The following is a 14240-nucleotide window of genomic DNA, read 5'->3' on the forward strand; positions in this document are numbered from 1 at the left end:
TTGAATTTAAAACATATAAAGAACTCTCACATATAACAAAAAGAAGGAAAATCCAGAATAAAGGGCAAAACTTGAATAGTTAGTTCACAAGAAATGAGCAATATAATATGCATATGACAGAGAACCCAGAAATTGACTCAAGACATTATGCACAATTAATATTTGAAAAAGGTGGCAAGAGCATACACTGGAGTCAAGACAGCCTCTTAAATAAATGGTGTTGGGAACAGCTACATGCAAAAAAATGAAGCTAGACCACCAACGTACACCATAGACAAGAATAAACTCAAAATGGAGAAAAGACTTATATGTGACTCGTGAATCCACAAAAAATCCTAGAAGAAAATGTAAGCAACGAAATTTCAAACATCACACGCAGCAGAATTTTCACCAATACAACGCCTAAGGTAAGAGAAACAAAGGAAAAAATGAACTCATGGGGCTACATCAAACTAAAAAGCTTCTGCACAGCAAAAGAAACAATCATCAAAATGTAAAGGGAACCCACTATATGGGAGAGCATAACTGCCAATGATACATCAGATAAGAGGTTAATTTCCGAAATATATAGAGTACTCATACAACTCAACAAAAGGAAGACAAAGAACCCAATTAAAAAATGCGCAGAGGACCTAAATAGACACCTCTCCAAACAGGACATACAAATGGTCAAGAGACATATGAAAAAAATGCTCAATGTTACTAATCATCAGAGAGACGCAAATTAAAACAACTAAGAGGTATCACCTCACACCTGCCAGAATGGCTGCCATCAACAAATCATCAAACAACAAGTGCTGGCGAGGGTGTGGAGACAAGGGGACTCAAGTATACTGCTGGTTGGAATGCAGACTGGTGCAGCCACTATGGAAAACAGTATGGTGTTACCTCAAAAAATTAAAAATTGAACTGTCATTTGACCCAGTGATCCCACTTCTAGTAATATACCCTAAGCAGCCTGAAACACCAATCGGAAAGAATATATGTACCCCTGTTCATAGCAGCACTATTTACAATTGCTAAGGCTGGAAACAGCCCAAGTGTCTAACAATAGATGAGTGGATTGTTGTGGTACATATATACAATGGAATAGTATGCAACTGTAAGAAAGAAAGATCTCTTATCTTTTGAGATGACATGGAGAAACCTAGAGAGTATCATTCTAAGAGAAATAAGCCAATCAGCAAAAGACAAATATCACATGATCTTACTTATTTGTAGAATGAACAAAACAAGCTGATGAACAAAAGAGACCCAGAGATACAGAAGTAGGGTTCAGACTGACAAACCTCAAAGGAGGGGGGGGGAGGAGGAAGAGATAAACCAAAGAACTTATGTATATAAGCATACCAATGGACATAAACAACAATACTGGGGACGGGGGGGGGGGGGTGGAGGACAGTAGGAGGGTGTCAAAGGAGGGAAAATGAAAAGTATCTAACAAAATAAATTAATTAAAACTAATAATAATAAAAATAAAAAATACTGAAAAAATATGCATATGAAAAGATGCACAGTCTTATTAAATATATAGCACCATAACCTTTAGATTGGCTGAAACTACAATGACTTCAAGTATCAACTGTTAGAGGATATGAAGCAACAAAACTCAAACACTGCTGGATGGAATGTAAAGTGGTAGAATTACATTGGAAAACAGTTTGACATTAAATGCTAAAGTTGCAGACATGCATATTCTTTGATCCAGCAATTCCATTCATAGGTATATACCCAGTAGAAATGTGTGCACATATACACCAAGAGACAAGTATGAGCCTTTTCATAGGAGTATTGCTTAAGATAGCGCTGAACTGGAAACAACTCAAATTTTGATCAACAGAATAAATTGTTTATTTATAAAATGGAATAATGTGCAGAAATGAAGATGAATGAACTACAACTACACACATACGTATGAATCTCACAATCATAATATTGAGTGAAAGAAGAGGGAATTCTGTTCACATAAAAGAACAAAAGAATTTTCTGCTCACATAAAATTCAAAAACAAGCAAGAGAGATTGAAGAACTATCATAAAATAAAAAATAAAAGCATGGAAATTAATGATACCAAATTTGGGATAGTAATTATTTCTTCAAAGAGAAAGGATGTAATTATCTAGGAAATATACACAGGAGGCGTTTGGGTTTCTGGTGATGTATTTCTTGACTTGAATTACATAGGTGTTCACTATGGCATAATTCTTTGTTAAGCTGTATATGTTTGTTCTATATACTTTTTCATAGGTACCTTACATTTCATAATATAAAATTTTAAAACAGTAAAACATTAAAAAAAATATCAGTGAATCTTTGGGATGGACATGTAAAATATAAATTAGAGAAAATGTGCTACCAAGACATTATGGCTAAAAAACAAGACATAATACCAATTGTTAACTACTAAATAATGTACTCTGTTAATAAACATTTTTATACTCACTTAAATAATTACAATGAACACTTGAGCACTTGTTGTATGCCAGGCATTATTCTAGTCATCGGGAACACAGCAGTGCACAAAAGAGTACTTACTTACAGGCATTGTGAAGAAAGATAATAAACAAAAATAAAACATGGTAAAGGAGATACAAAGGGTGATGCTATTTCTTAGAGGGTAATTAGGGACATCCTCATTGATAGCTGGCATCTGAACAGAGAGATTTAAAGGAATCTAGAAACTATAATCCATGCAGACATCTGGGGAACAGCTTGCCAGAAAGATGTGAACAGCCAAGTGCTGGGAGGAAGGTACGTAGAAGATGAAGCAGGCTAGGGGGTGGGGGCGTGATCTTTGTAAACTGTCTCTTCCTGAGTGAGATAAGAAGACATTTTAAACCAGTGAAATGAGGGGATAGGATTTATGTTTTAAAACCATCATTCTGATCCTCTCAAAAGCACTATTAAAATATGGAAGAAGTTCCTCTTCCATATGGAAACATATGACACTGTTTGAGTACATCACATTTAGATTCAGAGAAAATAAAAGTGGAATTCTTTTATTTAGCAGAATCATTCTTTTGGTTCATAGTAACAATAAAATTTCATCTTAAAAAGTGCTTTAAGCCCTGGCCAGTTTGGCTCTGGTTAGAGCACCAGCCTGCGGACCAAAGAGCCGCAGGTTCAATTCCGGTCAAGGGCACGTACCTCAATTGCGGTTTGGTCCCTGGCCCTTGTCGGGCTGTGCAGGAGGCAACCAGTTTATGTCTCTCTCTCACATCGAAGTTTCTTTCTCTCTCTCTTTCCCACTCTATCTGAAGATAAATGAAAAAATATCCTTGGGTGAGGATTTTTTTAAAAAAGTGTTTTAAAAACACCAGTAAGCCCAGCGGTATGGCTCAGTGGTTGAGCATTGACCCATGCACCAAGAGGTCATTGGTTCAATTCCCAGCCAGGGCACATGCCCAGGTTGTGCGCCAAATCCCCAGCGTGGGGCATGTAGGAGGTGGTTAAACTATGTTCTCTCTTATTGATGTTTCTCTCTCTCTCCCTTCCTCTCTCTCGAAAACAAAAACAGTAAACTAATACACCGTTGTTCCCCAATTCACAGTGACCATTTTTAAAACATTATAATAAAATATACATAAAAATTAACATATTAGCCCTGGCTGGTTTGGCTCAGCGGTTAGAGCGTCGACCTGCGGTCCGGAGAGACCCGGGTTCGGTTCCCGCTAAGGGCACGTACTTCGGTTGCAGTTTGTCCCCGGCCCTGGTTGGTTGTGCGGGTGGCAGCCACTCGATGTGTCCCTTCACGTCGATGTTTCTCTCTCTCTCTCCCTTCCTCTCTCTCCCTCCCACTCTATAAAAAAAAAAAAAAAAAATTAACATATTAACCATTTTTAAGTGTTGAGTTCAATAGTGTTAAGGGTAGCACAATGTTGTATACAATGACTAGTTTAAGGCTTAAAGAAAAATCCAGACTGGCATGTATGTAGATGAACTCTGCTACAATAATACAGTTGACCCTTAAACAATATGGTTTGAACAGCACAGGTCCTCTTACATGCAGATTTTTTTCAATAAATACTGTAAATATATTTTCTCTTCCTTATGATTTCCTTAATAACATTTTCTTTAGTTTACCTTATTGTAAGGAAACAGTATATGATACATGTAGCATACAAAATATGTGTTAATTGCTTATTATTGGTAAGGCTACTAGTCAACAGTGGGCTCTTAGTAGTTAAGTTTTTGGGGAGTTAAAAGTTATATGCAAATTTTGACAGTGTGAGGGGTCGACAACCCTAACCCCTGTGTTGTTTACATCTCAATTGCATGTATTAATATTAACTACTTATATAGGTTACTCTAAATTTCTCCCAGGTTCACTGAATGATGGCAGGGTACAAGGCAGAGTGACTTATATGCTTTGCTAATACATTTGCATGTATGACTTATATTAAAAAATGAACTCAGTTGAAATTTATTTGGTGATTGGTTACCATGAAGTTAATAAATACCAATTTATGTGACTAAGTTTTATAGGACCATTCAGATTTTTAATGACTAAGTTAACTCCTTAAACAACCATTCTCTCATAAAGGAAATCAGTGCATCAGATCAAACCATCCATGTGAGTAAAATATAATCTCAAATATGGTAATTGGATCAGTAAAAGAAGAATATACTACAGTACATGATTTTGAGGTCTTAGCACAGTATTTCTATTATTTAAATGTATGATTTTAAAAAACCTACATACAATTTGGTCTCTAAATTGATAATACTGGTATTTACATATGCATTTGACAGGATGCATCACACATTATAAAATACTGCTAGTGCCTACTACTTGGCAGTTTAAGTAAATGTTAATATTTTTTTACCTCTGTGAAGAGACGTGCATCATCAGAAAGCATATTATAATCCTGCGCACATTTCTTTGCAGAATTCTGTAAAAACTTTAGGAATTCAGTCACTTCTTCGTTCACATGTTTTTTCATATCCTATTTTTTTTAAAAGCAGACATGTTGTGGAATAAGAAGCTTGATTAAAAACAATCACTTCTCAAGTATTACTCTAATAATTTGGACTTAAAGAATAATTAAAAGTATCATATCCAAAGCAAAAATCACAAAGAAGTTAATAAAAATTATTATATAATGATGATACATTTGTTACTAAAAACTCCTCAAAAACAGAAAAGCAAATTACCAATACTATAATACATGCTTTGGAATTAGTAAGCTTATTTTATAAAATGCTATTGACAATAAAAGAACAAACACCCAAATGGAAAAATGAGCAAATGAATAGGTAAATTACAAAAGAAACAGAAATGCCTTATAAACACATGGGAAATGCTTATTTTTATTAGTAATTACTGTAAATTAATGTAAAACAAGGGATCACCATTTCTTCCATATCAAATTAAAGGGAAAAAAGGTAATTTCCAGTATTAGTGAAAATATTGAAAAAAAAATAAAAGAAAAAAACCCTTCTACACAATAGTTGTATAAACAAAACGATTTAAAACTTTTGGAGAACAATTTACCTATGTGTAATTGCAGATCAAAGCCTTAAAAACTTGTATAATTCCTGATATGGCAGTTTTATTTATTATTATTTTTATTGATTGATTGATTTTAGAGAAAGAAGAAGGAAGGAAGGAAGGGAGAGGGTGAAAGGGAGAGGGAAAAAAGGAGAGGAAGAAAGGGAGAGGGAGATTTGTTGTTTCATCTTCTTAAGCATTCACTGACTGATTCTTCTATGTGCTCTGATCGGGGATCGAATCCAAAACTTTGGCGTATCTGGACAACGCTCTAACCAACTGAGTTACCCAGCCAGGGCTAGCAATTTTATTTTTAAAATTTTATCTTAAGGAAACAATCATAGATATAAACAGAGTTTGCAACAATGATGTTCAGCGTAGCATCATTTATATAGCTGAATCTCTAGAAACTAAAGTAATAAACAAAAATTTTAAATTGGTTCAATGACCTATGTAAAGCTCTACTGATAGTACTTAAGATGAAATAGAGTGAAATATGCCAGAACTAGAGCAAAATGCCCAAACCATACCAGAACCAACAAAAGAATTAAAGCACCAATTTGTCCATCAACTAAACACCTTAAATTTTCCATTTTTGTTAATATGATTGCACCTAAAAACATAAAAGCAAATTTAAAATATTTCTTCACTTTTAAATATTTTTTGCGGAAGCTGAAGAACAGAATACATACCAAGTACTGCAAGAAGTCATTTTTATTTATTCCAACAGCTTTGGAATTAGCAGAAATTTTTGTGTATTTAACCAACAAGTCCACATAACTCCTCTGTTCTCTTTGTGAGAAACGAGAGAAACGAGGATAAGGAACTCTTGGTTTTGGAAGAAGAACCATTCCAACTGTGGTTTTAACTTTTTCCTTTGCTTGAGTTGCTGAACTAACTGCCGGCTCATTTTCTACAGAACTTGCTGAGGCATTCAAATTTTCTCCTATACGCCTGAAAGGAAAAAAAAATTACAATTTACAAACATGTGCTTTTCATATGAAGATTACTATCATGGAACCTCAAGATTCTTAATCACCAGGGAGAATATAGCATGATTAACACAGTAAATTATGAATTATCTAACTTTGCCACCTGCATTTTGATGTTTAGCTATTTGATATAAATTAAGTATTATGCAGGATAGGAGTGCACTATAAACTTACCTTCAATCATCTGAGGGAGAGGAAGAGGCATAATCCTTAGACAAATTATTCAATTCGGAGGTTTTTTCCCCTCTATTGAAGAGAGGTAAATCACTCTTGCCAATTATATATGCAGGTATTTCATGTTTACATTTTAGTTGTTTTATAATGCTTAAATTCTTCAATAAGACATATCAGTTAATATGATGAACAAAAGCCAGAGAGCAGGATATGATGTGGTCACAAGCTAGATGCTAACCAATTCACTGAGATTCTAATTTTCTGGTTTCTTCTGCTTTTATTATCTCAAGAATTAAAAAGAAAATTCCAACTGCGTGTCATATTTTATGAAAGCAACAGAGGTTTTAGAAAAGTTGTTCAACCTTCTATCACTCATGTACATGGCTGAATCCATGGAAATGTCTCTATACTTTGCATGGATGCAAAAGAGAAATCTTGGCATATCTATAATGAAATGCTCTGCAGTGAGTAGCTAGAGAACCTGTTACCATATGTTTATAAAATGCTACCCCAACTAAAAAAAAAAAAATTACGCCCTGGCCGGTTTGGCTCAGCGGTTGGAGCGTCGGCCTGCGGTCCGGAGAGACCCGGGTTCGGTTCCCGCTAAGGGCATGTACCTCGGTTGCAGTTTGTCCCCGGCCCTGGTTGGTCGTGCGGGTGGCAGCCACTCGATGTGTCCCTTTCACATCGATGTTTCTCTCTCTCTCTCTCTCTCCCTCCCACTCTATCTGTACAAAAAATGGAAAAATGTCCTCAGGTGAGGATGAAAAAAAAAAAAAAATTACCTTATCACTCCAATTAAGGTATATGAATACAAATTTCTTATCTTATTCGTAATCTGTCTTTATTCCTGATATTCAGCTATTGCAATCTACATTTGTATAAGTTTTAAAGTACACACACACACACACACACACACACATTTCTTTAACCTCAATGACTCTAATTTCTACACCAGTAACTATTCTCTATGATTTAGTTCCAAATTAAACAACAATGATAAACCAAGAGGAAGAAAGAATAATGAGAAAGATGGATGTATGTTGATTCAGTTTTCATTCCTCTATTAATTAATATTTATTGAGTGACTACCATGCGCCAGCCCTGTATTGGGTAGTGGGGATACAATCAACATTGAGCAGATATAATCAATCTCTACTCTCTAGGATCTTACAATCAAGTAGATCAGTCAAATGAAGAGGGGGAAAAAAGTAAATATGTACATCAATACAATGCAACTATGGAGAGCTCTCAGGTTTCCAAACTGAACACACTGAATAGGTGACTGAGAAGACTCCTAAGGACGTCCAGATCAGGGATAAAGAGGGAGAGGGGGCCCTGGCATGTTTTGCTCAACAGTTAGAGCGCTATGACTCTTTGGTCCAAGGGTTCAATTCTGGTCAAGGACCCCGTACCTCAGTTGCAGTTTGTCCCCAGCCCTAGTCAGGGTGGTGCTGGAGGCAGCCAATCAATGTGTCTCTCTCATGTTGATGTTTCTTTCTCTCTCTCTCCCGCCAAAAAAAAAAAAAAAGAGGAAGAGAGGGGAGACAAGAAATATCCAGCGCAGTGGTTCTCAATTGTGACAGTATTAATTCCCTTAGGGTATTTTGGAAACCTGTGGGTGCAATCTGGGTTGTCAAAAAAAGAGGGAAAGAATTAAAGGCATATAGAGGTGAGAAATAGTACCTGCCTGTGATGTTTGGTGGTCCTGCACAACTTTTTCAAGGTCTCTTCAGGCTTTCTGATATCATATACAAATAAATCTGGTCTGTTTTACTTAACAATACATTTTATTCTCTTTGATTTTCTTATGATTCCTTTATGGTTGGGATTTTCAACCTTTTCACCTCATGGCATGCATAAACTAATTATTAAAATTCTGCAGCACACCAAAAAGTATATTTTTTGCCGATCTGACCCAAAAAAAGGTATTATTTTGACATTCACGCTGGACAACTATTGTTGTGTTGGCTGTTGTAAGATTTTTATTTGACAATCTAAGGAAAAAGGGGTCAGTGCCCCTCACTAAATAGTTAGGTATTGGATGTTTTAAAATAAAATTCCTTGCGGCAGAACCATGTGCCTCTTGTGGCACACCAGTTGAAAATCACTGCTTTGTGGTAAGTTTATCTTCTCTTAAATACAACCTTATTCATTTTAGCTGGTGCATCTGACTACTTTATTATATCTTCCAGGCAGTAGTATTTAGGCATTTACATATTAGAATATAAATTATTTTTGTTTCACATTTATATATCTATGACATTATTTCTAAATATGTCTGTGGCTATTATTATCTATGAATTTCAATTCAGGCCAGTAAAAGAGGTGTCTTATTTCTTACAAATATTTGTTATGAAAAATAGGTTTTTGGCCTGATTAAGGTTGAGAATTACAATCTAGATCTGTATCTGGACAAAGGGTACGTTAAGCTCCATCCAAAACTAACACTGACTTGTTTTAAATCAACTTGACAATATAGAATAATATGGTAAAAATTCCAAAATTTTTAGAAAATTACTTAGGGTCCCAAAATAAAGCAGACATACTCAAGACCACTTTAAACAATGGATGGAAAACTAATCAAGATAGGTGGTTAGTGAATGAGAAAAGAATTATGCAAATTAAAATAAGGATGATTAAATTGGCTCTGAAAATAATACAGGTGAAAAAGACATACTTAGCGACTAAAGTTTCTCCAATAACTGTATAAAAAAAAGCATATTTTAGGTTAACAAAATGAATATTAACTGCTGATCTTGGGAGAAATGTATCACAGCAAATTGATTTCTCACTAGAAAATGCCTTGAGAGCTATTCAAACCTAACAGTATTGTGTCCGCAATTCTTAACAATACTGCTTCACAGCTGTCTCTCTGAATATGAGAACATGTCTGTCCTCGTGGCACAAACTGGCAAATTTAATTAAGCTGCTGCAGCAACAAGATGCTGACTCAGATATGCCAGAGTAGGAATGTCAAGAAATTCTAGCAGTTTAAATTGGCTACATTCAGCAAAGACGAAAATGGCAGCACATCAAGACCATTTCCATGTGCAGTGCTGTCAAAATCTTCATCAGGGTGCAAGCCAAAAGCATCTGACAGGGTTTCTCTATCCACATTTACAGCATTATATTTTATTTCAGCTGATGGTTTGAAGTTTTCACCCTTCATTTTGTCTACTACCCAGTCTCCTTTTTACTTAAAGTTTCTTTGGGAAAAAGGCAGAATTCAAAACTTCAAGTTTCCTAATTTTTAAGTCTACTGGTTGGGGCAGCTTCTTTAAGCAGCATTTGGAAATGATGCTTCTAGTCTCCATCTGAAGTCTACCTGTACTTCCTGAATTTGATTTACTTTTCTATATTAAACATATTAAAATATGATAATTATTTTTCTATGCACAACTATGTTCCCTCTTGTTGGAAACTCAGTTATAAACATCTACAGCCAGACACTTTCATTTTAAAAAAAAAGGCTGGTGTGGCTCAGTGGATTGAGCATTGTCCCATGGACTGAGAGGTCCCGGTTCTATTCCCGGTCAGGGCACATGCCTGGGTTGCAGGCTCAATCCCAAGCAGGGGGTGTGCAGGAGGCAGTTGATCAATGTTTCTCTCTCACATCCATGTCTCTATCTCTCTCTCTCATCCTTCCTCTCTAAAAAAATCAATAAAAACATATTTAAGAAAATGGCATGAAGAAATAAACCAAGTAACTTATTCTTGGACACAGACATTAGGTTGGGGAAAGCAGGAGGGGAGGTGGGAGCAAGAAGAAAGGGGTCATCTGCAATACTTACAATAAAATACATTTTAAAAAAGGCAAATGTTTACATTTCAACAAGGGGCTGAATGAAAACTGCATTGTTGAAAGTAGTCCAGTTAGGTTATTACTATTTTCCCAAATGTTAGAGAATACAAAAAATACAAAATTAAGGCTAACGAAAATGTTGTAGTCTTCCTAGTTTTCCATCAAGAAAACAGTTGTAAATTAACAATCGGAAAATCCATTCCTTACTGTAAAACTTAATAAAATTCAAGGTTAGACAAAAAGACTGGAAACCATATGGAACCAATGCCTTTGTCTTTGCTTTTCCTATACTAAAAGGTATAATATAATAATAAATTATTTTGTGCTATATATAAATCTAAAGAAAAACAAATATATTCTAGGAAAAAGAAAATTAGGAGTTAGGTGAGCCCAACTGCCAGCAAGATGTCCTCTCCCTTACATAATATAGACTAGAACCCACACCTGGGATATGCTAAACAGAAGTGGGCTCATAAAGAATCATTAAATTAATTAAGAAGCAGTGGCAAGATAAAGAAGATTAATATTAGAAATATTTAGTCTAATGAAAAAAAAAAGACAACTGAGATAAAAGTTTTTAAAATAGTGAGGGGTGCCCAGCCAGTGTGGCTCAGTTGTTGAGTATCTACCCATGCACCAAGAGGTTGCTGGTTCAATTCTCAGTCAGGACACATGCCCTGTGGCCTGATCCCCAGTGGGGGGCATGCAGGAAGCGGTCAATAAATGTTCTCTGTCACCAATGTTTCTATCTCTGTTCCCCTCTCCCTTTCTCTCTAAAATCAATAAAGAAAAAAAATAAAAAATAAAAAAACAGCCATAGATACACATTCATCAGGCACCTATTGACTTATCCATCTATACCTGATATTAGCTAAGACATAATTATGCAGTTTGGGGAGAAGAATATTACTTTAAAAATTGCCTCTTCGGGAATATTTATTTTTGAATAGTCTCTTTAATATAACTTTTGCTTATTTTTATGTGTACCTGTGTATCTATTTGATGGAATCAAAAAAAGCACTTGTGCCCTGGCCGGTTTGGCTCAGCAGTTAGAGCGTCGGCCTGCGGTCCTGAGAGACCCGGGTTCGGTTCCCGCTAAGGGCGCGTACCTCGGTTGCAGTTTGTCCCCGGCCCTGGTCGGTTGTGCGGGTGGCAGCCACTCGATGTGTTCCTTTCACATCGATGTTTCTCTCTCTCTCTCTGTTCCTCTCTCTCCCTCCCACTCTACCTGAACAAAAAATGGAAAAATGTCCTCGGGTGAGGATATAAAAAAAAAAAAAAAAAAAAAAAGGCACTTGTGCCCTGGCCAGTTTGGCTTAGCAGTTAGAGCATTGGCCCAAGGACCGGGGAGTCTTGGGTTGGGTTCCCACTAAGGGCACGTACTTCAGTTGCAGTTTGTCACCGGCACCGGTTGAGGTCGTGTGGGTGGCAACCATGCAATGTCGCTCTCTCACATTAATGTCTCTCTCTCTCTCTTCCTCCTTCTTTCCCTCCCACTTTATCTGAAGATAAATGCAAAATAAGTTCTCGGGTGAGGAAAAAAAAAGCATTTTTTAAAATGTTTTTAATGGCAATCTGTCAATTGTTTATCAAAATAAAAACACACACCCACCTCTTATACAAATTTATCATAGTTCTTATACCAGCACACGTATAAAAAGGATGCTCACTGTTTGTAATAGTAAAGGAATAAAGACAACTTAAACGAGTATCGATGGGCTTAATTGATTGCACAGACACATAGTCAAAGGTTCAAATTCAAAAGGTTGAGTTGAGAGTGCAAAATCAAAGTATATATGTTTTTAATAACTTGTATTTATTTATTTTTTTAAATCCAAACCCAAGGATACTTTTCTTTTTCTTTTTTTTATCCTCACCCAAGGATATTTTTTCATTTTTTGTTCAGATAGAGTGGCAGGAAGAGAGAAGAAGAGAGAGAGAGAACAACATTGACATGAAAGGGACATATCGAGTGGTTGCCACCCACACGACCCAACCAGGGCCGGGGACAAACTGCAACTGAGGTACATGCCCTTAGCGGGAACCGAACCCAGGTCTCTCTGGACCGCAGGCCAACGCTCTAACCGCTGAGCCAAACCGGCCAGGGCACGAGGATACTTTTCCATCTATCTTCAGATAGAGTAGGAGGGAGAGAGAAAGGGAGAGAGCGAGGGAGAGAGGGGGACAGGGAGGGAGGGAGAAGGAGAGGGGGAGAGAAAGTGAACATTGATGTGTCTCTCTCACATTGACTGGCTGCCTCCCGAACGACCCTGACCAGGGTCGGGTCCTAACAGCAACCAAGGTACATGCCCTTCACTGGAATCTAACCCACAACTCTTTGGTCTGTGAGCTGACACTCTAACTACTGAGCCAAACCAGCCAGGGCTACTTAGTTTTTATTATTATTTTTTAATTGATTTTGAGAGAGAGAGGAAGGGAGTGGGAGAGAGAGAAACATCAATGTGAAAGGGAAACATCGATTGGCTGCCTCCTGCACAACCAGATTGAGCCCACAATCCAAGCACGTGCCCTGACTGGGAATTGAACTAGCAACCTCTTGAATTGAACTGGCAACCTCTTGGTGTATGGGACAATATTCAACCAACTAAATCACACCAGCCTGGACTAAAATCAGTATTTTTTAAAAGCCCCACAGTCTGATGAGCTATCATGATAAACCTAACAATGAAGATGGTAAAAGAGACTGAGAAATAACAGTCATCAGAAAACTAAGCGAGTGAGATATATCTCCACAGTAATAGCTCAATGATCTTGAGAGGAACTGTCATAGTAGACAAGAGAGGGTGGAAGCCAGATTACAGCGAGATGTTCAGTGAAAGCAAGTCCAGTGAGCTGTGCAGTGAAAGATTTTTTAAAAATCCATTCTCCAATCTGTTTTTTGATTGGAGAGTTTAATCCATTTAAAGTAATTATTGAGCCCTGGCCGGTTTGGCTAAGCGGTTAGAGCGTCGGCCTGCGGTCCTGAGAGACCCGGGTTCGGTTCCCACTAAGGGCCCATACCTCGGTTGCAGTTTGTCCCCGGCCCTGGTCGGTTGTGCGGGTGCAGCCACTCGATGTGTTCCTTTCAGATCGATGTTTCTCTCTCTCTCTCTCTCTCTCTCTGTTCCTCTCTCTCCCTCCCACTCTACCTGAACAAAAAATGGAAAAATGTCCTCTGGTGAGGATAAAAATAAATAAATAAATAAATAAAGTAATTATTGATAGGGAAGAATTTACTATTGCCATTTTGTTGTTTACTGCATATGTTATAGTATTTTTATCCCCCATTTCCTCCCAGCAAGCATATACAAATCTTTAAAGGAGTCTAAGTATAAATGAGAAAAGAAGTAAAAAAGTAACTAGAAGGGAATCTGGAGTCCAGGGATTAAAAACAAGAAAAATTTGAGCACTTTTAAATACAGGCATGCCTTGGACATTATGTGTGTTTGGTTTCAGACTACTGGAATAAAGTAAGTTTCACAATAGAGTGAGAAGTAACCTTTTTGCAGGTAGCAGTCTTGCCATCAATTTGTAAAAAGACACACCTGTGAAGTACAATAAACTGAGGCATGCCTAGGAAGATTCCAAAAATGGCAGTGGAGTGAATGGAAGCTACACAGACCATCTCCCAAGACCAAACTAGAATTACAACTAAAGTAAAGATAAATTGTCAGAAAAAGGCATCAGAAAAACAACTGAAGAGGATCATATAACCAGGGACAGAAAACAAGGACACTGAATCTAGCCTGGTAAGTCTGTAGAGGCATGAGAGGTTGAA

At 36.9% G+C, this 14240-nt stretch overlaps 1 protein-coding gene across 7 annotated transcripts in view; it reads right to left on the reverse strand.

The window, feature by feature from the left end:
* The window catches only part of ICE2 (interactor of little elongation complex ELL subunit 2), a 73171-nt gene that overhangs the window by 49523 nt on the left and 9408 nt on the right, over positions 1–14240 (reverse strand). For all 7 annotated transcript variants that reach the window (XR_004960952.1, XM_036273131.1, XM_036273156.1 and 4 more), the window contains 2 exons: positions 6184–6445; positions 4827–4946 (listed from right to left, as the gene is read on the reverse strand). Coding sequence is in view for 6 of the 7 variants with exons in the window: in XM_036273131.1 (XP_036129024.1) it covers positions 4827–4946; positions 6184–6445 (382 nt within the window). In the remaining variant the exon portion in view is untranslated. The remainder of the gene's footprint in view (positions 1–4826; positions 4947–6183; positions 6446–14240) is intronic.

This window comes from Molossus molossus, unplaced genomic scaffold (genome assembly GCF_014108415.1).
Source record: "Molossus molossus isolate mMolMol1 unplaced genomic scaffold, mMolMol1.p scaffold_m16_p_1, whole genome shotgun sequence".
NCBI classification, from domain to species: Eukaryota; Metazoa; Chordata; class Mammalia; order Chiroptera; family Molossidae; genus Molossus; species Molossus molossus.